Genomic DNA, 24,350 nt, shown 5'->3' on the forward strand with positions numbered 1-24,350 from the left:
GCCAAAATCTGTCCTGAAAAGGGAACTAAAGACTTTTTGCAAGAGCATGTCTGGCCCCATTCAGGGAGAACTTAATCTCCACAAAGAGAAATGAGTTTCTGCGCCCACTGCAGTGCATGTAACCAGCTGCAGGTCTGAAACTGGTTCCATTTGTTGTATGGGAGGAGTGTAATCTGTTCCATTTCCTTTTCTTTCTAGATATGAGCATTTGCCCACTCCTCCTACCTATATGATAAAGGAAATCACAAAGAACATTTCTTCCATCTCACTATCCAGGTTGCTGGGTTGTAGGAGATCCACAGAGGACATCATTGATAGGATCTTAGGCTAATGCTGTAGAGACAGTAGAGACAGTTTTCTCTGTAAAACTCAGAGAAAATCAAGGCTTTACAAAGGGCAAAGATTAATAATATGCTCTCTGAGAAAATGTAATTGGCATGCTGATAGACTGAACACCACATGAGGACTGCCAAACTAAATTATTGTGGAACACAACAGCTCTAGCAGATTAGTTTCACTTTGAGACTCTTCTAAAAGGTATGCCAGCATCTTTAGATCAGTTGACTTCTAATGCTTTTATAGGAGTCATACTGCATGCAAAGGAGAGCCCATCATAAGCATTGCAGGGGAGTGGCCTTTCAAATTTATCTCCTGACTTTTGTCCAGTTGTTAAAGAAATGATATTTTCTCAGGACCTGGTCTGCATCGCCTAGGAAGCAGAAGTAGCAGATCAAGAAGCAGAAGAATGGTTTCCTGTTTTATTTTTAGCCGGTCCCTTTGCTTATTTAACAACTTAATGATATGTCATAAAATATTATTATTATTTTTTCCCTTATTTTTGGTGTAATTTTAGCTATACTATAAAGTGATGTCCAAAATAAGCACTGGGAAAAATCTGTTTCTGCTACTGCTTTCTAGAGCTGTAGAAGCTGTACAGGCTCTCCTTTATGACTGCTAAGCAGCCTTGCAACCTCCAGCCAATTTTTATACAGCAAGTCATCTCCATATCTTGAAGCATTTATGTAGGTACTAGATTTATTTATCAAAGCAGAGTTTTGTTTACACGATCAAGTGATTCACTATGTTTGTTGACATCAGTGTTACCAAGGGATTATGGATTCCAAGGCTTCTGATCTTCCAAGAGACATCCTGTGCATCAGTCCCTAGAGAAAGCAGAAGGGTCAGCTGTAAGTTTAAGCCACTTTGATGTAGTAGGAAATTCTCATCTCTTCTGCACTGAAATAGGACCATGTAGTTCAGCTCAGAAGGCTGCTAATCTTATGCTTCCTTCCTTTACAGGAGGCCTTTCTGTCTTAAAGCTGTTATCAGGAAAAACAAAAGGTGGTGCAGAACTATAAGGTGTAAATAACAATGTAATCTCTATGACTTAGAAAACTCAAAATAAGTTTAACCACTTCTTCCTAAGTTTAAACTGACCCATTGTGGAAATATAGGAAATAGAGTGTAACTGCTGCAATAGTAGCACTAGTTGTGCTAGTTCAGACTAAGCTGGCATTTAATTTAAAAAGCACCACAAACACAGATGGAAAATGGAGAATTGTATTGTTTGCTAATTTATACCTTAAATAACTTCAGTGGGACTGGATGTGGCACAGCTTCCTCTGTGAGGAAGAAGCAGACAGTTCAGCCACTTCCTGATTTCCCCTGAAAGCCAAGGTTTGCTAGGGACAGGCTGGCCTCCCTCCAGCATTACACCTCCCTTGGGTGCATTTTTGTCTTGCTCAAGTTCTGAGATTGAAGAAATCCCTTGACTCTGTAGTTTGTCCCCTCCACTGACCAGATTTTCCTTCTTTTCTCCTTCTGTTAAAGCAGATATACTGTACCGGAATGTATAGTGGTGTTCCTTGCAACAAACATACTGAATCTGCAAAGGTCTGATTATGGCTGGACAACTTTTTCACTCTTCTGCAGGCACAGCAAACCCATGCACATTGAGCATTTTGCTTATTTTGTACTACTTTGAAATCACAGCTTTCTTCCTTGGTTTGGTTTCCAAACCGCAGGAGTAGTTACAGAGCAGGAAACAGGTGGGGACATACTCCGTGGCTTCTTACACTTGCTTTGCACAGATCAAGATGCTGGCATATGGAAGAGCAACTCGTTGTCCAGTTGAGCAACATATTGTCCAGTTATTATCCATGGTATACACCCACATTCTTTAACCACAAGTGACCTACTTTATGCTTCTCTTAGTAAACAGCTTGAAAACATCTGTTTTTAAGTTGCCCAAAGGACATAAAGGTTACATATCTGAACCTGCATTCTTGTGAGCTATGGGTGCACTGTAAATCCCTCACTTGTTTCCAGGGGTGACAAGTGCAACTTGTTCCCTTTCACACAGAAAGAAGTTCTTTATAGGCTCTGAGAATTACCTTGACAAACTGTGCAGATCCAAGTATAACATGAAGGTGCTTGTACCAAAGGAGAGGAGAGAGAAGGAGAGGAGAGGTGAGGTGAAAGTAAAGAGAAAGGAAAAGGAAAGAAGAAAAGATAATGTTTTGCTTTAAAACTCTCCTTTCGCTTGAGTTTCTCTCTTGTGTGCTTCCCTGGGACTTTTCCCACCTTCGGTCTGTCAGTGAAGCCAGTTCATCCACTATCCAGTGAACCAGCTCATCCACTCATCCTCATCACCATGCAACTTTTCAACAGGCTTAGAAAAGGCGAATTGCTTTTATGATAAATAATAACAACCAACACTTTTCTGATGGTGTTGTTGCTTATTTTCCCCAGTGGATATCAATAAAATAAAAAGAACTCCCCTGAGCAGCACATTCGAGAAGCTGGAATGCTTTTAAGTGCAACAGGTTAGAAGGGGTGCTTAGACATAATGTCGAGCACTCTTTAAAAATAACTCCTTGGGGGAAATTCTACATAATTCTTCATGATTAAAAAGTTTGCAATTTGCTGCAGTAAAATTAAAATTACTTCATTACATCAGTTGTTGAAGCAGCCTTCTGTTATACTGAGCCATCTGACTGCTGCTGTGTTTCCCTTTTCTGCTCCACTGGCCCGAGGAGAACTTGTCCTAGAGCTATTGTAACGCTCTAGTGAATAAGATCAAGTCTTCAGCTATGTAGCTACTTGTTGCATAGACTTTTTATTAACCTCCTTCCTTCTGTTTGTTTAGGGAAAGAGTTCTAAGTGAGAGAACAACAGCCTGCAGGTAGGGAGAAGCAAGGTGGCAGAGAGGGAGTGGGGACAGCTTGTGTGGCTCTTGTCCTTCTCCAGCTGCCTTCTGATCCTCCTTTAGCAGGGCACAAAACTCAAACACTCAGTGTGAGGGTTCATGCACAGTGCGGTTACCAGATCTGGGTAAGAGTTGGAACCAGCCCTGATTGTATTTGTTATGCATTGGTGACATTCATTATTCATAATTTATGCACTGTATCATAATAAATGTGTGGAGAAAGGTGTAGCAGCAATAGAAATATATTCCGATTAAATGCTTTCTGTCTGGTATCTAAAAGGCACACGATGTAAATAAAGCCTCCTGGGAACATGAAAGAGAAGGTGAATGTGAGCAGTCAGCATGGATTTACCAAGAGTAAATCAAGCCTGACCAATGTGATTACCATCAGTAGACTCCATTTGTGGTTTCTGAGGTAAAGGAATACTAACAAAGATCAGAAAGGGCTGTTCAAACTAAGCTGATTAGAACTCCAAATAGTCAAGACAAAAGAAAAAAGGAACAAATGAATATATGTCTTATGGATTCCAAAGATCATTGCAATTTGCTCCAGTATCAAGAATGTTTATGAAGGATAACTTTTTAAAACACTTCCTGTATCTCTCAGGAAGCTACTGAGATTAACCATATCACTGCACACTGTGTTTGTGACCAGTTGTCCTAATTCTCAAGCTATCTCTAAAGGTATTGCCTAGGATATTTAGTCAGCTTTCTGCCATCAACCTTTGGCCAAATAGACAAGTGGGTACTGAAATAACAGGAAACAGATGAAGAGCTGAAAGTTTGAAGTGCAGGACAGATGTTAAAGGGAGAGGGAGAAATAAAGATGGGAGGTCTTACACCTCTTCTATGTTGAAAGGTTTAGAGACTTGGGTTTATTTAGCTGGGAGAAGAGAATGCTGAGGGAAGACCTCATAGCAGCTTTCCAGTACTTGAAGGGAGCTCACAAGCAGGAGGGGGATGAACTTTTCAGATAGTCTGATAGTGATGATAGGACAAGGGAGAATGTCTTAAAGCTAACAGAGGAGAGATTTAGGTTAGATGTTAGGAAGAAATGTCTTACTCAGAGGCTGGTAAGGCCCTGGCACAGCTGCCCAGAGAGGTTGTGGGTGCCCCATCCCTGGAGGCATTCAAGGCCAGGTTGGATGGGGCCCTGGGCAGCCTGAGGTGGTGTGTGGAAAAATAATACGCAAATAAGAAAGACACAATCCTTCTCTACACTTGTCAACCTCTATTAGCATATGCATAATTCAGACGAATAGCTTGTGTTTGTAATACAAATTCTCTGGGAATTAGCAAAACAAACAGTACTACCTATATTGAATTGGGTCTTGACACTACTGCTGAGAGCAGCAGAGGTCTTGAGGAACAGCCCACGAGTTCGGAGTAGAAGTAATTTATGTCTCTGTCATTGCTGGGGTGTGTCTAGATTCAATCAGTGAAGATGATCTAGGAGAAAACAGCTCAAAACGTATACTTTGTGAGGAAGTAAAAGCTTTTGTGGCATTCTAGAAGTTCTCATTTGGTACCTTGGAAGACATATGATACAAAAAACATGCTTAAAACTTAATAGGTTAAGAAAAAAGGAACCATGGCCTCTTTCTTATGATTGTTATGTATTATTGTGGAATGGAAGGGCTTGTAATAGAACATGCCATGGTCTCATTCCAGCCATAATTAGCAAATAGTGTTTCAATTCCTTCAATATAATGTATTTTAGACTATCATGATAGTATTTGTATTCATTTTAGCAGTGTAACTTGGTCTGTTTTCATACAGTGGGATAAAGTTGGCATCACATGTAGTAACTATTTGCTCACATTACTAAACATTAAACTCAAGTCCAAATATATTTTAGTGATTTTTTAAATTGTACTTTATTTTTTTGTAAACTGATGATTTCAAAGCATTTTTGCGATATTTTAGACGAGTTGGTATAGATTGCTTTAAAATGTAACTATTTCATACCACCCTTTGACATGGTGCTAGAGGCAAGACATGGTTCTGATGCGTAAATAAGAAAATTAGGTTTGCTTCAGGTTAAGGCAGATTTTGTACTGATGTGTGGAGTTGCATTCAGGACTAATTAAGGAACCATGTGTACATGTCTATGTGATAACTCTTCAGCATTTCCTGTGGAACAGAATTAGTCCTGACTGACTGACAATTATTATTAACACATATAAAGAAGAGTGAAACAGGATTGTAATGAAAAAATGTATCTGATTAGGTTATCCAGTTTCCAGTGAGGAATTTAGTGGCGCCCCTGGAATAAAGATGGAATGGCATTTCAGCTCAGGACTGGTGCCTGCTGCCCATCTGGCAGCAAAGTGATAAAGCAGCAACAGCTGCTAAGGGGCATGGAGAAGTTAATTTGAAGAGGTATGCATGCCTGAAGTAACTGGTATAACTGCCTGAAGAAGTAATATTTGTCTGCTACCCCATGGCCATAAGCAGAAGGCCAGGAAGGAGACAGTGGAGGAAGGAAACCAAAATGCCTCTTAATATTACTAACATTCACGTGCTGCTAAGCCTTTACAAGATCAGGTTTAGTGTCCTTTTTTGTTTGTTTTATCTACCATCACTTTGCTAATTAACCTTAGTTTAAACACATGCTGTAGGTTATCAGTGCAAGAGCTGTTTGAGTCAATTTTGAAGTCAATAAGTAGTTTCAACACGTCTTAAGGTTGTTTGAACACAGATATTATGGCTTTGCTCGACCTGGTAAGAAAGAGAAGCTGTTAGGTAACATTTGTTCCAAAAGTCCATCCATGTACCTGGCCTTGCGACTGCATAAGCTGCGTGTCCTATAGAGATTCACTCATATTTAGCAAACACATTAATCTTAATTACTGTGTGCAAGGATGTCTCAGTCTTAGAGGTTCTTCCTCATTACGGAAAAGCTGCTCTCAAGACCAACGGGGGGGATGTGGAGGTTGCCCTGCACAGAGCACTACTGGGGCTGCAGACACAGCCCTGACCTTCTTGTTCTTGTAGCATCTCCTGTATAACTCCATTTAAGCACTACTAACAGGCATTTATTTCTGTGTTTACAGCACCTCTTGTGACTTCAGAGGGTAGAAAAAAAAATCTTGAAAAGAACACATGGCCATTTTTCACATGCTTTTTTTTTTTTTATCAGTATCTTTTCTTGAAGTCCTGTCATTTCTCCTTCTCTCATCTATCAATCATATTTGTTTGTATTACATGTCTATCACCTAAGCTCCTTGAAATGGAGCACTGCTCAGGAGTTCCTGAGTACCTGCTAAGCCTGCCTGACTTCTGAATCCTTCAGAAGAAAGAGAGGACACTCCAAGCCTTTGGCAAAATCATTATTGTGAGCCTTGCAGATGCTGCTCTTTCAACTACATTTATGTCTGCCCTCAGCTACTGGAGTAGTGGTGCAGACACCAGAGCACAGACAAAGCAGGAAAGAAGCAGAGTCTTCTCCACTTTCTATTTCTCAGTCTCAGCACTTAAAAGGTGAGATCACTTAGAAAAGATTGGCAACCATTTTCTGAACTCAGACATAATTTGCCACTGTTTTAAACAATACAGCAGCCTACCAAAGCTTGACTTATGGGGCTACTGGTTCAGGTGCTCGTTCGCATGAGGATAGGATCACAATAATTAGATGTCAATAGAGCGTCAAATCATGTTTTCACTGGCATCTAATGTAGAATATAAATGTTCCCTCAGACAAAGTTTGAAACTGATTAGTTTGTCTGTCTGGAATCTAAGAAAAGTAAATATTTTAATAGCTGTACTACAACCAGGCTTGTAAACATGCAGATTGATAACTATGCTTTGTTGCAGCAATAGTGCCTGCTATAGTGTTACACTCAGACAAGAGTTGTTCTATTGATTTTAAAAGTTGGAATTCTTTCAATCTTTGTCCTTCTTCAGAGGCATAAAAACAGCTCAATGCCTGCCGGCATTTACCACATTGCGGTTTCTCAGATAAAGGACTAACAACAAAGATGGGAAAGAACCGCTCAAACTTTGCTGTGTAAAAGCTAATTATAAATCAAGACAACATAAAAGAAGAATTAATCCCTTGAGCTTCTTTCTGATCTTTGACTGCTGTAACCGAGATCAATAGCCTGCTTTATACCAACAAACTTTTAAATGTGTTTGTTTATCCAACCCACAAACTCAAATATGATGTTCTGCTTCAGTGCTGACTTGAAGCTAATGTTAAAGCTGCTTGACAGCGCTTAGCAGCAAAACTCAGTCAAATATTACTATGCTGTTAAGTCACAATCATTGGATCTTGGGTTAATTTTTAATGTCAAATACTTTTACTAAAACCACCAATCCAAAAATATTATGAGAAACTGGCCTCCAATTGATAATCTGCTCTACCTTGGCATGGAAATAGCAAAAATGCAATCTGCTTTGCTTTACTTTGCAACTTAGTCTAGCATGCTTTAAAAGAAGATAGATATCTATTTCACATATGGGATTGGATTAGAAGTGTTCCAGATGTACCAAAATGAATGAGATGTACCAACATGAATGTGGTAACTTGTTGAAACAGATCAAGAAAGCCACGGATGCGTGGGAACACAATACTAAGGATATGCTAACACGTTTTCCTAAACTCCTCCCATTTACAGTGTCCTTACTATAGTATACATGTAGATACATTTCTTGTTTGAGTCACTCTTAAGTGGAGAATAGAATCCATGCAAACAACCTCACTAAATTTCTTTACTGAAACAATTCCTATTTCTTAAATATTCTTTGCTCACTGTGCATTATTGCATGACATCCAAAATGCATTTTGAAAGAACACCTTCTAAACAAAACAGCATTTCATAGAATCATAGAATTACCCAGGTTGGAAAAGACCTTGAAGATCATCAAGTCCAACCGCAGCCTAACCAGTACCCTAACTCTAACAACCCTACACTAAATCATATCCCTGAGCACCACATCCAAATGGCTCTTAAACACATCCATCCCTGGGTGGAGGTGGTTGAATTTCTAACCATTAGTCATTTCTAACCATTAGTGCTCTCGAGAACTACATCAGATGTTCTGCTGCATGAAAACACAGATTCTCAGTTTGTGGCCCCAGTAAAAGCAAGTTATCCCATGGATATCATTTGGAGGTACATCCCACTTTTGTACAGTGCAATTTGGGACAACAGTACAAGTGTGATAGGTGGCTTTTTTCACACAGGGCCGTCAGTGCTCACCCAGTCCTCAAGACAAATTCAATGACTTCCAAACTTCAGTCTAGCTACACTACATTGCACCAACTGCCCCTGACTAATGAGGTTTTTTGGCAACAAAGCAGTTCTGTCATGGAATGAAAAATACATGGAAATTTGTTCTGTTAACATAAGGATATCATTTTACAAGGAGAAATCCCACGAGTCTTTAAGATGAATTACTGTAAGTTTTCCATTACTGAAACAGCTGAAAGCAGCTATAAATGTACCAAACATAGAGCTATATGTTTGCTTTACATGTAGGAAAGTATTTCTCATCTACTTTTCTGGGCTAGAACACTCTGAGGAGTATCCTGTAAACCATCACAAATTTCCATAGTTCCACTACAGTGGGCTTGTTTAAGGTGTGTCACTGTTTGTATATCATCTAACACCAGTGATGTCTTAGAATCCTCCCCTCCATGTAAATGTTTCAGCACCTTGGTTAATGCATTGAACTTTCATTCCTTCCTTATATATGGTTCAAACATGTATGAAAATAAACACATTCATTTTCTGAATTGTATGAGTTTTGGCAACTGGAGTAAAAACCCTGACATAAATTAGTCAATTTTGCAGCTCCCATGAAAAGACCTTCACATTGATTCTGACCAAATGAAGCAGCACAGAAGCTAACTGGAGCTATGGTGCTCAACACTGTCTTCTCAGAAAACTCCTGCTTCTTTCTCACAAGCCGTAATTCAGAAATAACCATGAGAAGCTCCTGGCAGTTCATAACTCAGAATTATGTTGGTTTGTGAGTTGCGGCTCCGTGTATCCTACTCCCCAGCTTCAGCACCCCATTCAGTATGGATCAGACGCATGGGCCTAACCAAGTAGAAGAATCTCCACTAATGTACTACATGAAATAACTTTATAAGTTGGAGTCTAATGTCAGCACTGCCACTTTGATGGACCATTATGTTCCTCACATAAAGGCTCCGTTGTGGAGCCTTTCAGATCTGCTTTTTGTAGTTCCAAATAAAGAATGCTGTAACCTGTAGGAGTGGCAGCAATGGATCCACTCCAGCTCTGAGCACAGGGCAATGCTCTTTACACAGTGAAAACTGGGAAGCATAAAACATACAACTGTGACTGATATCTCCACTCAGGCTTTGTCTCTGTCCATGCAAGCAGGCATATCGAACAGAACTGCACATAATCTGAACCCACCTGTCAGACATATGTGTTCTTAGTATAAGAGCAGAAATTAATATGCACCTTATCATCTGCTCATCATTTGCTGAAATTGCTCAAGTTGTGCCAGGGCAAGTTTAGGTTGGATATTAGGAAGAACTTCTTTACAGAAAGGGCAGTTAGGTACTGGAATAGGCCCCCCAGGGAGGTGGTTGAATCGCCATCCCCGGGTGTGTTTAAGAGCAATTTGGATGTAGTACATACGGAAAAGATTTAGTGGAGGGTTGTTAGAGTTATGGTACTATGGTTAGGCTGCGGTTGGACTTGATGATCTTCAAGGTCTTTTCCAGCCTGAGTAATTCTATGATTCTATGATTCTATAAATGCCCTGCTGAATGTGTAAGCAGGCCCACCACCCTGTACCAGCAGGAATGCTGGGCTTTCTTGCCATTATTATTATGGATGTACTGTGTCTGCATTGTGAGTAAAAGAGTTCACACAAAATCAAATGATTGCTTTCAGCCAACATAACAGAAACAAACAAAAACAGTCAACACTGATTATGCTGTAGGTATTTGTCTGCAGCTTTCCTGAAGCCAGGATGGCTTCACTCAGCTGTCACTTCCTTAGGCTGATTTGTGGGACTGTGCAAGCTACAGCATTTCTAGTGGCATACTTTGCAAGTGAAAGCATCTGTGGTACGTTCTTCAAGACGTGTTCTTCATTTTGAGATCATTTTAATCATCCTTTAACCTGTACAACTCCCACATATTCTCATTGTATATATGCTTGTGAATTTCCAGGCAGAAGAATAAAACTCCACGGGAGCATATTGTAGTTTTAAATGCTGTGAAGAAAACAGAACCTTTTCCACATTGTGCTGCTGCTATCATTAGTAACACCGGGACAACAGAGACCTGTGAAAAGAAGCGAGGCTTCTAACACCCCCCTTGCTGCTTATTCAGGCCTTTCCATTCTTTCTAGCAATGGCTCAAAATTCAAGCACAAATCGTCCTAAAACATGCCTGAGCCCAGGGGTGCAGGATGAGTTGGCCAGGTGAACCAAGCTGCCCTGCTTTCTACGAGCAGGGTCTGGTGGCTGAGCACACTTGAGTGCCCAGATCCAGGGCTGTAACCTGCACAGCCTGTCCCTGACCAGACTTCAGGTCAATAGTGCCAGGTTGAGGCTTGACTGTCACCCCTCAGCCCCAAGTGCTGGCTGGCCGGGATTACTCTCACTTGTGGAAATGCTAAAAAACGGGGTGTGGAACAGGATCCAAGCACAGGAAGACGAGGTGCCAACAAGCCACTGGGGTCTGGGGTACACTGTCCAGACAGCGTTGCCTCAGCCCGCACACCGGTGACAGACGGCCACTCGGTATCAAGCACCCTCGCTCACTCCCCGTCGGTTCAGCGCTGTCCCCCGACGAAGGGCTCTGAGAACCGGACAGCGAAACCGGCAGTGCGGTACCGTCCCATACATCCCGGTACCGCCCCATACAGCGCCGCCCCGCGGAGGCACTACCCGGCCCCCGCTGAGGCGCACCCCGCCCGCCGAGGAGCGGGGCGGGCCGTGGGCGGGCCGCGGGGCCGCTCCGAGCCCCGCACCGGAGCAGGGAGCTGACGCCGACGGAGCGCAGCCTCCTCCCCCATCCGCTGCGAGCGGCGCCCGCGCTGCCACATCGGCACGGCCGCTCCGCCAGGCGCTTCCAGGAGCAGAGCGGGAGCCCCCGCGCGCCGGGAGATGGAGCTCCGCTGCCGCCCTTGCTGCTGCCGCCGCCGCTGCCGCCCGCCGGGACCCGCGCTCCGCCAGGGCCGCCGCTGCGACTGCGACTGCCGGGCCGGGCAGCGCGGCGCCGCCGCCTAACGCCGCAGCCGAGGGGGAGGCCCTCCGCCCGCTGAGCCCCCTCCTTCCCGCCCTCCCGCCGCCGCTTCCCCGCCCCCGCCCGGCGCTCGGCCGGGCTCCGCCGCCCGGAGCGGGCCATGGCGGGGCGATGAGGGAGAAGCCGCCCCTGCCCGCACGCTGCGAGGGGAGGCGGGGAGCGACGGGGCCGGGCGGCTCGGGGGGATGTGGGGCGCGGGGGCCGCGGCGCTGCAGCTGCTCTCCCGGGCCGTGAGGCAGGGCGCCCGGCACGAGCTGGGCCGCTGGCTGTCCCGGGCGGCCGGCACGGCGGCGGGAGGCGGCGGAGACCCCGGCGGCTTCGTGTCGGCGGAGGCCGGCGGGCTGCTGCTGGGGCCCTACGCGGAGCAGGGCGGGCTGCCGCCGGCCGAGCTGCTGCTGTGCCCGCTGCCCGAGGCGGGCGGCGGCGGGCCCGGGCTGGCCGAGGCTCGAGGCTGGCGCTGCTCGTGCTGCCTGCTGGGCACCTGCTGGTGCAAGAGCTGCCTCAGCGTGTGCGTCCTGGCGGCCCTGTGCTTCGCCTCGCTGGCCCTGGTGCGCCAGTACCTGCGCGACCTGCTCCTGTGGGCGGAGAGCCTGGACAGCCTGGCCGGCGTGCTGCTCTTCACCGTGGGCTTCATCGTCGTGTCCTTCCCCTGCGGCTGGGGCTACATCCTGCTCAACGTGGCCGCCGGTTACCTCTACGGCTTCGTGCTGGGCATGGGGCTGATGGTGCTGGGCGTCCTGGTCGGCACCTTCGTGGCGCACGTGGCCTGTCGGCGGCTGTTGGCCCGATGGGCGCTGGACAGGATCCAGGGCAGCACGACGCTCAGCGCCGTCGTCCGAGTGGTGGAGGGCGGCAGCGGGCTCAAGGTGGTGGCCCTGGCGCGCCTGACTCCCATCCCCTTCGGTCTGCAGAACGCCGTCTTCGCGGTGAGTCCCGGCTGCGGGGAGCCGTGGCTCTGGGTTCCTTAAGGCGGCAGGGAATCAATCAGCCGCCTGCTCGAGGCAGGTTCTGAGGCGCTTTGTTCAGTGGCATTACTCTGCTCTTGGACTTTCAGGACTGTTAGAAAGATGCATTGGGAAGAGCTTAGTGATTTTACAGTGCCTGTGCTTTTTGAAGCGAATAGAGTGGGAGGAAAAGTTGTATTTTCGTTGTATTTTCGAGCAGCCTTGCCTAAGCTGCTCTCTAGTTAGTATAAATGTTTGTACTGGAAAGAAGGCAGTGGGCAAAGTCCTCATACGTGATTTGGGCAGAGCAGTCAGGTGCAGATTAAGATTAACCACCAAAAGAAAGCTCAGCTGGTGAACACCTGTTTTTCTTTCCTACTTCTAGACAAATATACCTACATAGATTATTATTTTAGAGATAGAATATTACTGTTTTTTTTTAATCATCTTGAAGGAGAAAGTAAGGAAGGACATGAGGTACACCTTTTTGAGCTCATGCTGATGATTGTGATTTCTTACATTACAGCACAGTCAACTAAAACACGATGCTCAGTTTTTAATCAAGGACATGTAATATGAATTACTACCATACAAAAAACATAAGGATGTTGCATCAAGTCTAGCAATTCCAAACTGTTTCTCACAGAGAGTGAAGTTCCAGCTGAGCGTGGAATTCAGAGTTTTGTCAGTGCAGACTGAGCTGTGCTGATTTCTTGAAGCCTGACTTATTTTAAAGTTAAATCTTCCAATGCAGGGGGATTTGGGGTGTCCTAACCATCCATTTCCTGTGTTCAGAGCTTATGCAGTGATTTTGAAATGATTTGTTCTTAATAGTAAAAAACAGTAAACTGAAGTCTTGAGAAAATGTAAACATCTTTAATTTTCCATCAGTCTGGCTTATGCTTGTTTTGTTTGTGCGTGCTCATAAGTAAACTGAAGATAAAATGAAAGGGAATGTAGGAAGTGACAGTTGATGTATAGGGATGAGGGATGGTAGCCTTGAGGTGAGAGAGTTTCTCCAAGCCCTTGTTCCATGATGTGCATTTTGGGAATTGCTGGGGAATGTGGAGAGGGAAGGAAGGAAGGGAGTGTTCTGGCATTTGAGTAGTGACAGGATCGTGTATTTCCAAACTGCATTAAGAACAAAATTTCTTCTTAAGAAACAGGAACTTGTTCGTTTCTTACCAGCCAGTCACCATCTTCCTTCTTAAGTCCATTCTCCAACTGTTTGTGAAAGCAGAGTATTGGGAACAGTAGAGTTATGCATTCACATGGCTTTCTGGAAGACTTAGAGACCTGTAAGATGAAAGAGTGCTTGTATGTTTTTTAAGTGGATTTCACATATTTGTTGGTCCTCTAGTATGCCGCCAGCATGGCCAGGGCATGCTGATAGCCCCGACTGAAGTGTTTGTTCAGCCCTCTCCCCTTTGCAGCTCTGAACGTTTTGAAGGTAGGTCTGTAAGGAGGCACAGCGTGCAGGTTATCACCTCATCCAGCTAATGGGTCTCTAGTGCTAGGTTTGTGCAGTCTGATTATCTGCAGTGCCTGGTGTAGCCTAGATCAGAATTCCTAACTTACTTCTTCCATTCTGAGAGGGCTATTGTGTGGAAGATACGAGCATACTAGAAATTGTAGTGTCTCTGGTTTCAGAAATAAGTGAAATATTTCTGGAATACTTCTCAGTGAAGTGAGACTTTCAGAAGTGCTGTGTGCTCTGCAACCACGTGCAAGCTGCTTTCTTTCTTTGGTGGGAAGTTGATAGACATTGGAACCTACCTGATCTGAAATACGTAGATTCATAAATTCAGGGGAGAGAAGCCCCCAAAGGCATGTGACCCCAAACAGCATCCTGGCATAAACTGTCTTTTTTGACAGAAATGAACCAAAGGGGTCAGCTGCAAAGAATGCACCAAAGTTTTATCAGATAGAGCCTGTCCAAAGCTCAGTGGGAGACTTTCTGGCTAATGCTCCTGTTAGTACAGTGGTTAGTTCGTAGCTTTATATATTGCTGTGGCCTGTTACACAGTCGTATCCACTCTTGCTTTGGGATGTCACTGTTATTTTTACTGGCATGAGCTCTCCTTAGATACAGAGTCCTATTAGTCTCAGTTTCGCGGCACAGACCACAGTTAGACGGGTGGAGTTTTACAAGAGGAAAGATAAAGTAAGCTGTAAGTTTTACTGAAAAATTTGTCAGGTTACTTAGCAATGGACACCGTCTGTTTTCTGCCCCTTTTGGGGAAAGGGTTACCAGTGTAGGTCAAAAACCCACAAATGAAGTCTTGCTTTTCTCTTCTTAGCTTTCATCTTAGTGGAATGCAAAAGGCACCGTCAAGCACATGCGTCGGTGGTCCCTCCTTTATTTGGAAGCAGTCTCTTTTTGTGGCCTGATTGCTTTAGGACAAATCCAGAGTTGCAAATGTGTGCCTCTGCTGCTAGAGTGTCTTTAATATATACTCAGAAATGAAAGAGGTGCCTTGGAGTGTTAAAATGGTTTTTGGAAGTTTCCCAGTTCCATTAGATTTAATGTCAGTGTCCTACTTAGGAAATCTTGTCTCAGTGCTAGCATTTCAGAGACTTTTAATAGCAGTTCCTTCATTCCCTTGGCAATAAGGAAAGCTTCAGTCGTGCATCCTTATTACATGGCCCAAATTACTATTTATTTTTCTTTTTTAAGACAAATCTTTTGAAAAGTATCAGTCAAATATGAAGTTCTGACATGACTGTAGTGCTTTTTCATAAGAAATCTACGTTAAACTTGCATGGAGCAAGAAATCTATTCCTTGTGTTACTGCTGTATTTTTTAAGTCCATGGGAGCTGTAATTTGCAGAGTGAAGATTGGAATCTTACTGGATCTTATTCTAGTGAATTACTCTTGATGCTTCATTGCATTTTCCTCTTCCATTGCTCTTCCTTTCCCCAAAAAACTTGCCACTGATATTGCTTAGAGCTGCAAGAACCTGACGGTGTGACTCTCACAGTAACCATAGTTTATTTTAAGAGTAGTATGATGAAGTGAGAAACTTTGCTCCTATTCTTTTGTCTTCAGCATTGTGCAAAGCTTTCAAGGTTGGTAATCTTGTAGTCTCCCTGTGTTAGGAGCCGTTCTTAATTAGTACTTGTTTTATTATTTTGTGATCAACTGAATTGTCTAGAAAATGTATCAAACCATTTTCATAGTCATTTTATTTTTAACCCGTTGTTTCCTTCTGATTTCATTTTCTTGCATAAAGATCTTTTGAACTCTTGGGTATTGAATCTAAAATTTTTCAGTGGCTGCTGTACTGAGTTAGCTGTGTAAACTGTACAGTGTAAACTGTCCCCATACTGACTATGAACAGAAATCTCTTGAAAAAGAGAGAAAAATATATTGAAGAATTCTTCATCTTTTTTTTTTCATACAATCATAGAATCACCCAGGGTGAAAAAGACCTTGAAGATCATCAAGTCCAACTGCAGCCTAACCAGAACCCTAACTCTAAAAACCCTACACTAATTCATATCCCAGAGCACCACATCCAAATGGCTCTTAAACACACCCAGGGATGGCGATTCAACCACCTCCCTGGGGAGCCTATTCCAGTACTTAACTACCCTTTCTGTAAAGAAGTTCTTCCTAATATCCAACCTAAACTTGCCCTAGCGCAACTTGAGGCCATTTCCCCTCATCCTGTCACTTGTCACTAGTGAGAGGAGACCTGCCCCACTCTCACTGTAAGAACCTTTCAGGTACTGGAAGAGGGCGATAAGGTCTCCCCTCAACCTCCTTTTCCCCAGGCTAAACAGCCCCATCTCCCTCAGCCTCTTCTCATAGGGCTGATTTTCCAAGCCCTTCACAAGCCTCGTTGCCCTTCTCTGGACCTGCTCCAGTACCTCCATGTCTTTTTTGTACTGAGGTGCCCAAAACTGAACACAGTACTCGGGGTGAAGCCTCACCAATGCCGAGTCCAGGGGCAGGATGACTTCCCTAGTCCTACTCGCCACAGTAAAGATGAAGAAAAGCTGTAGTTGTGTGTATTATTTTGTTCACTAATCAAGTCTGAAATCGGGTATTTTTGGCCGAGAAGCTTCATGATGCCTGTTTACATTGGTTGCTCTGAAAGTAATGGCTCCTGTTTATTTTCATGGAAACTACAACGGATACAAGAGCACAATAACACTGTCTGATAAAGGAAATTCCCAGCTAATGGTCACTATTTTTCATCACCACCATTTTTGCCAGAGATGAACAAGAGCTTACATGCTGCACTCATAAAAATCTATGCCAGCAGAGGTGACCCACTGTTTCACAGCTGCTGCGATGGTGGTGTTGCTTGGAAAAGGTTGTCCATGTAGTTTATCTTTAATCAGCCCAAACAGGTGGAAGTCAGAAGGTGCCAAATCTGGACTATATGATGAGTGTGGTAAGACAGCCCAGCTGAGATGGGCAAAGTGTTCCATTGTGTTCAGACGGGTATGAGGTCTGTGTTATTGTGCTACACTAGAAAGGTGGTCTCCTCATCTGACCTAACTCTGGAAGTTTGAGCTTTCAGCTAAGTCAAATGTCATGGTGTAGTTATCAGATTTGATGGTTCTTCTGGGTTCCAGGAAATCCATAAGGATCACCACTTTCCCATCCCAAAAGACAGTACTCATCACTTCACCCACTGAAAGCTGCACCTTGATCTTTTTCTTAGATGGGGAATTCACATGTCACCACTCCTTGGACTGTCGTTCTGACTCAGGCTCAAAGTGGTGACAGTGTGTCTCATTACCATTAATGATGTGATCCAGGAAAATGTCACTTTCAGCCTCATATTGGTCCAGTAGGTCTTGACAAACTTGCCTGTGGCATTCTTCTTGTGTGAGTGTTCATGGGACCCATGAACTATGTGCAAACTATGCAGTATTCTAACACTGCTACCATGATTTCCAACACAGTGATGCTCATATTCAGTTCGGTACACGTTTCCCGTGTTGTAGTCTGCTGATTTGTGTGGATGAGCTGATGGAGATGCTCTTCATTTTGTGGAGGCAAATCATATCTGCCTGTCCTGCCATGCTGCCATTCTGTTTACTTAGGTCATATTTAATACAGCAAAATTTTGAACAATTACCTTTTGCTTTAGTATGTGTAAAACCCAAAGTAAACTCTGTTCACCATGAGGAAGTAAATACTTTAAATGAACAGTGTGATTACATCCTTAGTTAAAGACTTGCACAGAGATGCTGTACAATTTAAGATGAAGTAAAATAAAATATAGTCAATTTAAAAAGAAAATATGAAAACTAGTCACATACTATTTTATCGCTGTAGATTCACTAGCAGTGCGAAGTTAAAGTGAAGAAACAAATTGTTTTATTTTCTGACATAGATGTTTCTGGGGGAGGCAGTGTAGTTGGCTGTGCACATGGGTTGTATTGTCATGTCATATGGTTTCTTACACGTTTCTTTTTAACTTAGGTTACAGATCTATCGCTGCCCAACTACCTGATGGCTTCTTCAGTTGGGCTGCTTCCTACTCAGCTCCTGAACTCATACTTGGGAACTACCTTGCGCACCATGGAGGATGTGATCGCAGAACAAAGTGTTAGTGGCTATTTTATATTCAGTTTACAGGTATGTTAAAACAATAGTTTTCATAAACTTTGAATATTAGGAATGCCGCTATTATGACTTTCTTTATGTCTGTTTTGGTAAGCAGTGACTTTTGGATACAGTCTTCTGTTTCCGTGTATATTTTTATCTCTTCAGTTTTTTGCTCATCTTCTGTACCAGTGAGATTTGAAGTAGAATTTTGCTTCTGAAGATAGTTGGGAAGCTTCACTCCTATAGCATCACCCCTTCAAGTAATTGAATCTTTGGAGATTGTGTGCTCCTGGAAACATGTGTGAGGTGTGCGGAGATTTAACTTTGCAGGTTCTTCTTTAGATTGTATCACTTCCAGCCTAAAAGAGGTGAGCTGTACAGGTTTGGAGGAATGCTTGTTCAAGTGTTAAGAGCTGTCACCTGGAGACATAATGACTCCCTTGTCTGAGGCAGCCAACCTCTTGTAGACTGAGAGCAAAGCAAGCGTGGCCGAGTAGCAGGGGATTTAGAGATGTTTGATTTATAATGTTGGTATTTTCAGTAGGTTGTGTAAAGCCGATTATAATAATTTTTCACAGACTGGTATGTACTGACTACTTGATAACCCAGACAAATGAGTTTCTGATGTACTGTTCTGCTTTGCTTTTGTTTTCTTCTGTTAAAAGTATTTAATTCTCTCATACCTCACATGATACAAAACAGAACTTGGTGCTTTCTGAGTTCTGTCCTGTTACTCTCTGTAGTGATCTGTCGCTGAATTTTAGACTTGTTAAAGCAACCTTACACTGAGGGAAACGGTCTCCCAGCTGTAAAGCAGTGTGCTTTGGGTTCTTAAACCCAGAGCCTGTGCCATGTTCACTGTTGACATTGAGCGCTCACAATTACGCTAGGTCTTTAGGTGCTGTAGAAATATGACATTACTAATACCTAAATCAAAATATCCTATTTTTGCAAGGAAATAAATTTGTGAGACCTGTCTGGTACCTTTTCATGAGCTTTCCTGATGAAATAATTAGTCAGTAAATCCTGGGGACAAGCCTTAAGCCAAAGACCGTTGTAAGCATAAAGGTGAAGAATATATCAGAAAAAGATTATATATTAAAACCTCATCTGATGCTGTTGTCACTTCCACGCTGTGTTTGACCAACAGTTGACATCGTTTGCTGACTTCTAGTTCATTCTGCTGTAATTTATCTTCCTCGGTGTTTATGATTAAGCTGATGTTTATCAACACTGATATACAAGACTAACTCTTTTTAACCCATCACCCTCCTGTAACTTGACTGTTCTTAGACAGAACATGTAATTAAAAGGTTTAATCACAAAGTCTTGAGCATTAGAATGCCTTTGTGATTGTGAAGTAACCTCAGTAGTTCTGGTTGAAAATCAGTGTTACTTGATCAATTTATATTTTAGTTGTGAAAAGTTATTTTGTGTGTTAGAATCATAGAATCATTAAGGTTCAAAAAAACCTTTAGAATTGTGTAGTCCAGCTGTCAACGTACCACCACTATTGCCCACTAAACCTTGATGCTCCATCGCTGGTAACTGTATGTCAGCAGAGGTGGCATAGAAAACCACAGAGCGGAATGGTTTTGCAGGTTTATTTCAGCAGGAAATTGAGAGATTTGTGAAATTAGAGACAGCAGAGAAAAGTAGCAGTGTGAGAGCTAAAGCAAAGAACTGGGCTTTTTTCTGCCCAATTACAGGCAATTCAAGGGAACAGCGGGGTTAGTAGCTTTTAGTGATCTTTATTCTTTTTTTCTTCTTTTTTTATCTCCCCATTAAGATTTCTTAAAATGACACTGTAGTGTTAAGTGTTGGTCAGGTAAGCACCAGCTGAAAGGGCCGAATGTCCAAATGGATGTGCTCGCCACCTTGACAGCAGTACATAAGAGCTGACTAAGTCCATTAGAGGAGGAATCGCTTATGTTCTCCCAGTTTCTCTCACAGCTTTGCTGTGTGGCTTTGATGGGATTTTGATTTAGTAAACAGCTGTAAAAATTAATCATACTTCATGGTTGCCAACATGTATATATTTTTAAATGATTTGTCTATTTGTCTAGGGAACCTGAGCCTACTGGTAGTAATATTTCTCACACCTGTCAAGTTTAAATATTTGGGTAAGCTTTTAGAATGGGATTTTTCCTGTATACTCAGAACATGATGTCTGCAAGTGTATATTTGACTCTTACATCAGCAGCCTTTTGAGTCCTTTAACAAATAGCTTTTATCACAGGCAGTGGAACCAGCTGCCCAGAGGCGTGGTGAAGTCTACAGTCTTGGATGTTTTCAAGACCTGATTTTATAGAAGTCCTGAGCAGCATGGTCTGATCTGGCAGCTAACCTCATTTTGAGCAGCAGGTTGAGCTATAGATCTCCCATTTGCTTTCCCATTGTAATGATACTGTGACCGTACTTGTTGCTGGTTCCAGTTGGGTTCCTAAAACATTTTTTAAAAAGGCAAAATAATTTACTTCTTTTAGAGGGGTCACAATTATGAGACAGCTCTATTTTCTTTGAAGATATTTTTTTAAGGAGGGTCTGTGCTGAAAACAGTAACCAATGTTTTATTGAAACCAAAAGCTGCCTCTGGGGAATGTAGTCCATGCTAATGTCCTTGAACATGTAACTTCTAAGCAAAATGTGTCCCAGTTTATTCTTGTTAATTTTAATGGCGAAACTAAAAATTCTTAGTAATAAAGTTCAGAGCAAAAACCCATAAACTGAAGTCCTACTTTTAGATAGTATTTCCTCCTTAAGAAAATAACAAGCATCCCCAGAGCCATCCTCCGGAAACCAAGTACAAGCTGCTGTAGGTTGCTCAGAAACTGCTTCTGCCCTGTTTCGTCCTGACCTCTGAGAAGCACAACAGCACTGCTGCTTTCTTCTGTCTTCCCTGTTAGCAGGGGAAAGACAAGAGGTTTTATTTCCTTTTTTCTACATCATTCTACCTCTGCTGTTTGGCAAATTGCTAATAACCATTCAGTTGTTAACCTGTTATTCTCTAGGTGCATGGAAACAGCTCTTGTGGTTTCCATTGCCATCAATCCATTTCTATATGGAGTTATTTTTTGCTAAGAGTTACAGCAAAGCGTTTGCTTTCTAACACGTATGCAAATGACAGTGGGAAGAAACAAACAGTATTTTTAATTCAAATGAATACTTAAGTTCTATACAGTGTATTTGTGTTGGTATGGTAGTAGCAGTATGTGTTGACTTGTTGGCTAGTAATTTCCCTTTTCAGTATGTTGCCTTTGAAGCATTAAGTCAGTAGATGCTTCCATGAATCTTTACACTTTCCATTTCGTTAAAAACAGTTGCTTTGTATTCATGCTTACCATTGATATGGCCTACATCACTCCTTTGTTTTATTTGCAGATTGTTATAAGCATAGGACTTATGTTTTATGTTGTTCATCGAGCTCAAGTGGAACTGAATGCAGCTATTGTAGCGTGTGAGATGGAGATGAAGACATCTCTTGTTAAAGACTGCCAGCCGAGCATCAGCGGTTCAACAACATACTGCAACAAAAGGACAGTAGCGTTCTCTGGGGGAGGTGTCAATATTGTGTGATTTCAAGTATTAATAAAATAAGGTTTTTGTGAACCTAAGCTATTGCCTAGAAATGTCTATGGACAATTCAACTAGCTTTTAAAAGAATATTTCAAATGGTTACAGGTTGTACTATGGCACAAACCAACTGACCAGCTCTTGAATTGCACACGGGGTGACTTCTAGCAAGAAAAGTAACACGGTGAAGTAACTTGAGATGTAAATGCAAGTTTGGCCGCACCTTTGGTCATTTATTATGCCTATCATGGCCTGTAGTCTGCACTTTAGTTTTTTTTTTCTTTGCTCCTGTAAACAGAAAAATGCTTCTATAAACTGAGAAAAGTAGCACAGAGGTAAATATTTTTCTGCTTAGCATTATTTATAAGGCTGAATAATTATATGCAGTAGAACTTTATTACTGATAAAGATGAATGAGAAAGTACGCAGTTCAATGTACAGTATTCTTGAATGTGCTTTTGCTTCCAGACCTTGGAGTGTATTATTTTGGTAACGGTGGGACCATTTGGCTTATCCATCATTTTTGATTTCAGGGGTTGAGGGTGGGGAGAGAACCCTATATAAAGTTTCGGTTGAATGTATTTTTGTAAGTCATTGGAAATGTTGCAGAGCCATGCATATGTAGTCACACAAGTTTAAATCCTACATGGTGGGACTGAAGTGCTCTTAAATAACATTTTAAGTTACACTGTGTAATATGCAAAGTAAAAGGGGAAGTGCAGATGTTATAATAGATTGCAGTGAGGAGCTTCTGTTGGAAGGAAACTTCAAGAATGAACTAACTGTTGCATTGGTTTTACCACCTTGGTGATTGTAACAACAAAGGGCTGTTCCATGTTAATCCTATTTATAAATAGTTTGATTGGAATGGCGTTTTTCAGCTCACATGCCTGCATATAATAAGGCTTCCAGACCAGGGAGCTAAATCTCCCTCAGACACAAAATGAGATACTCGCAGACTAATCTTAGATGAAGGTGGCCTTTATTTTGTAAGTGAATCCCTCTCTCCCTTTAAAAAGCTTTAAAATCAGTTGATATGTTTTTTTTTTTCTACAAGTTTTACATTTTTTTAAGATGCAATCTATTATAAATTTCATCAGAGTGAAGAAATGAAAACTAGGGGTTTTCTTTGGAAAAATAAATAATCTAGTAATGTCTCTGAGGCTCAGGAATTCTGACTCCATTTTTGCAAGACAACACTGTATTGGATAACGCTCCTTTTACATATGCTATGGACTGTTTTTTCACTGCATTTGAACAGACTATAGATAACCTGATAGTATTTTGTGTGTGCGTGTGTGTTTGTGCAGGTAAAAGGAAAGCAACAGCGCCTGAAGGTGTCATCTTGTATGTGTGTTTCCTGTAGATTCAAATGCCAACGTTCAATTGCTCAAACACCCACAAGTCATCTGATACAAAAACAATGCAATGTATTGCTTATTTTGTATTTATTTTGTGTAAGATTTATAGGATGCTTTCAGTCTTAAGACTGTGTTATTTTCTAACAGAACACAACTGTGCCTCCTTTTTGTAAGGCTGTTTGTAGGGTCCGAGCATTCTTGTCTTGTGGTGAATAGCAGGAGAGCAACGAGTCTTCAAGGTAGTTGGGAAGCAGAGATTTGGTAGTGTCTGGCAGTCTTACTGCGAGGATGTATTTTAACTTGACAGCTAAGCAGTCCTTGGTAGTGAAATTCTGTTTTGCTCTTCAAATGCGTTTCCTTTGCAGACGGCTGTTCAAGGGTCTTGTGACCTAAGGAACCGGGCTAGTTAGATAACAAAGTTCAGATTGTCTCCTCTTTTATCATTTTTATTTCGTTTGTTCGTTCTTTTTAAAGGCAATCTGCGTCTACCTGGAAGTGTTCATTTACACATCTCTGCCTCTGACAGCTCCTGTGTGAAAACAAGAGAGCCAGATAACTTTTTGATGGCGTTATTTGTCATCGCGGTATGATTGAGCCCTTCCTTAACTAAACATGTAAAATGTTGTTTTATTTCTTGAAACAGAGCGATCCTTGAATAAATGTTCCAAACTTTGCTCCATCTTGCTAAATCAACAGTAGAGATCTCAAGAGGTTATTTCTTCTTGTTTTGTTTCTTGTTTCTTTTTTAACTAACTTAAGGTTGTGTTGATGACTGAAGAACATTTCCCAGATATGTATTTTGAAGTGCTTTTATTTCCATGATACTTTGTAACCAGAGTAACTTCACTATGTGAACACTTTTGTAGTACGGAAATAGTTCTTAAACCTTTTTGCATTTTGCTTGATACTTGTAAAATTTGTGTATAAGTTAATGGGAACTGTGCATTAAAAGGAACTTTTCTGTACCATGCCAACCATAATTTTATACAATAAATTCACTCAAATTTCTTTAAAGGAATACGTATTAAATGTTCAGGTTGCTACAGAGCGGCAGTTGGGAAGAAAATCCAATGAGGTGCCGTCTTTATACACATGCACAAAGATACCTGCCTGCCTTGGTGAAGTAACAAGTTAAGACTTCAGAATGGATTTCACGATCTGTGAGTTACTGACAAGGGAAACACATTTTCTATAAAACAACAACTGCTCGCTTAATTCTGTTAAATACTTTGGAGTTTGGAGGTCTCTTTGGAGATCTGCAGCTGCCTTTTTGCAAAGGAAGAATAAGAGCATACACGTGCCTGTGAGAAATGTGCCAATTAACCAAAAGATTGATACGTTTAAATGTAAAAGTGATGGTTTTATTTTTTTTTTTTAAGATAGTCTTCCTACAATTAAAAATGGTATGAATGGTATAAATAATACGTAACAAGTCGCATTCATGCGTGCTTTTGT

General features: G+C 42.1%; 1 protein-coding gene across 2 annotated transcripts; it reads left to right on the forward strand.

The window, feature by feature from the left end:
* The first annotated feature begins 11,160 nt into the window (after nt 1-11,160).
* Nucleotides 11,161-23,909, forward strand: TMEM64 (transmembrane protein 64). 2 transcript variants are annotated; one of them, XM_085537235.1, is made up of 4 exons: nt 11,421-11,632; nt 11,740-12,373; nt 17,836-17,991; nt 21,343-23,909. In XM_085537235.1, the coding sequence occupies exons 1-4, from the start codon at nt 11,559-11,561 to the stop codon at nt 21,535-21,537; spliced, it is 1,059 nt and encodes a 352-aa protein (XP_085393361.1). In that variant the 5' UTR covers nt 11,421-11,558; the 3' UTR covers nt 21,538-23,909. The 2 variants fall into 2 exon arrangements, with proteins under 2 accessions (XP_032298487.2, XP_085393361.1); XM_032442596.2 differs by having other exon boundaries at nt 11,161-12,373.
* The last annotated feature ends 441 nt before the right edge of the window (nt 23,910-24,350 follow it).

The sequence above is a fragment of the Coturnix japonica genome, chromosome 2 (genome assembly GCF_054131305.1).
Source record: "Coturnix japonica strain WE chromosome 2, WE-NBRP24, whole genome shotgun sequence".
Lineage (NCBI taxonomy): Eukaryota > Metazoa > Chordata > Aves > Galliformes > Phasianidae > Coturnix > Coturnix japonica.

Coding starts and splice junctions, on each gene's coding strand:
- TMEM64 (XM_032442596.2), top strand. CDS start 11,633: ATGTGGGGCGCGGGGGCCGCGGCGCTGCAGCTGCTCTCCCGGGCCGTG. Junction 12,374..17,835: donor TGCAGAACGCCGTCTTCGCG/GTGAGTCCCGGC, acceptor TTTTTAACTTAG/GTTACAGATCTATCGCTGCC. Junction 17,992..21,342: donor ATTTTATATTCAGTTTACAG/GTATGTTAAAAC, acceptor TTTTATTTGCAG/ATTGTTATAAGCATAGGACT.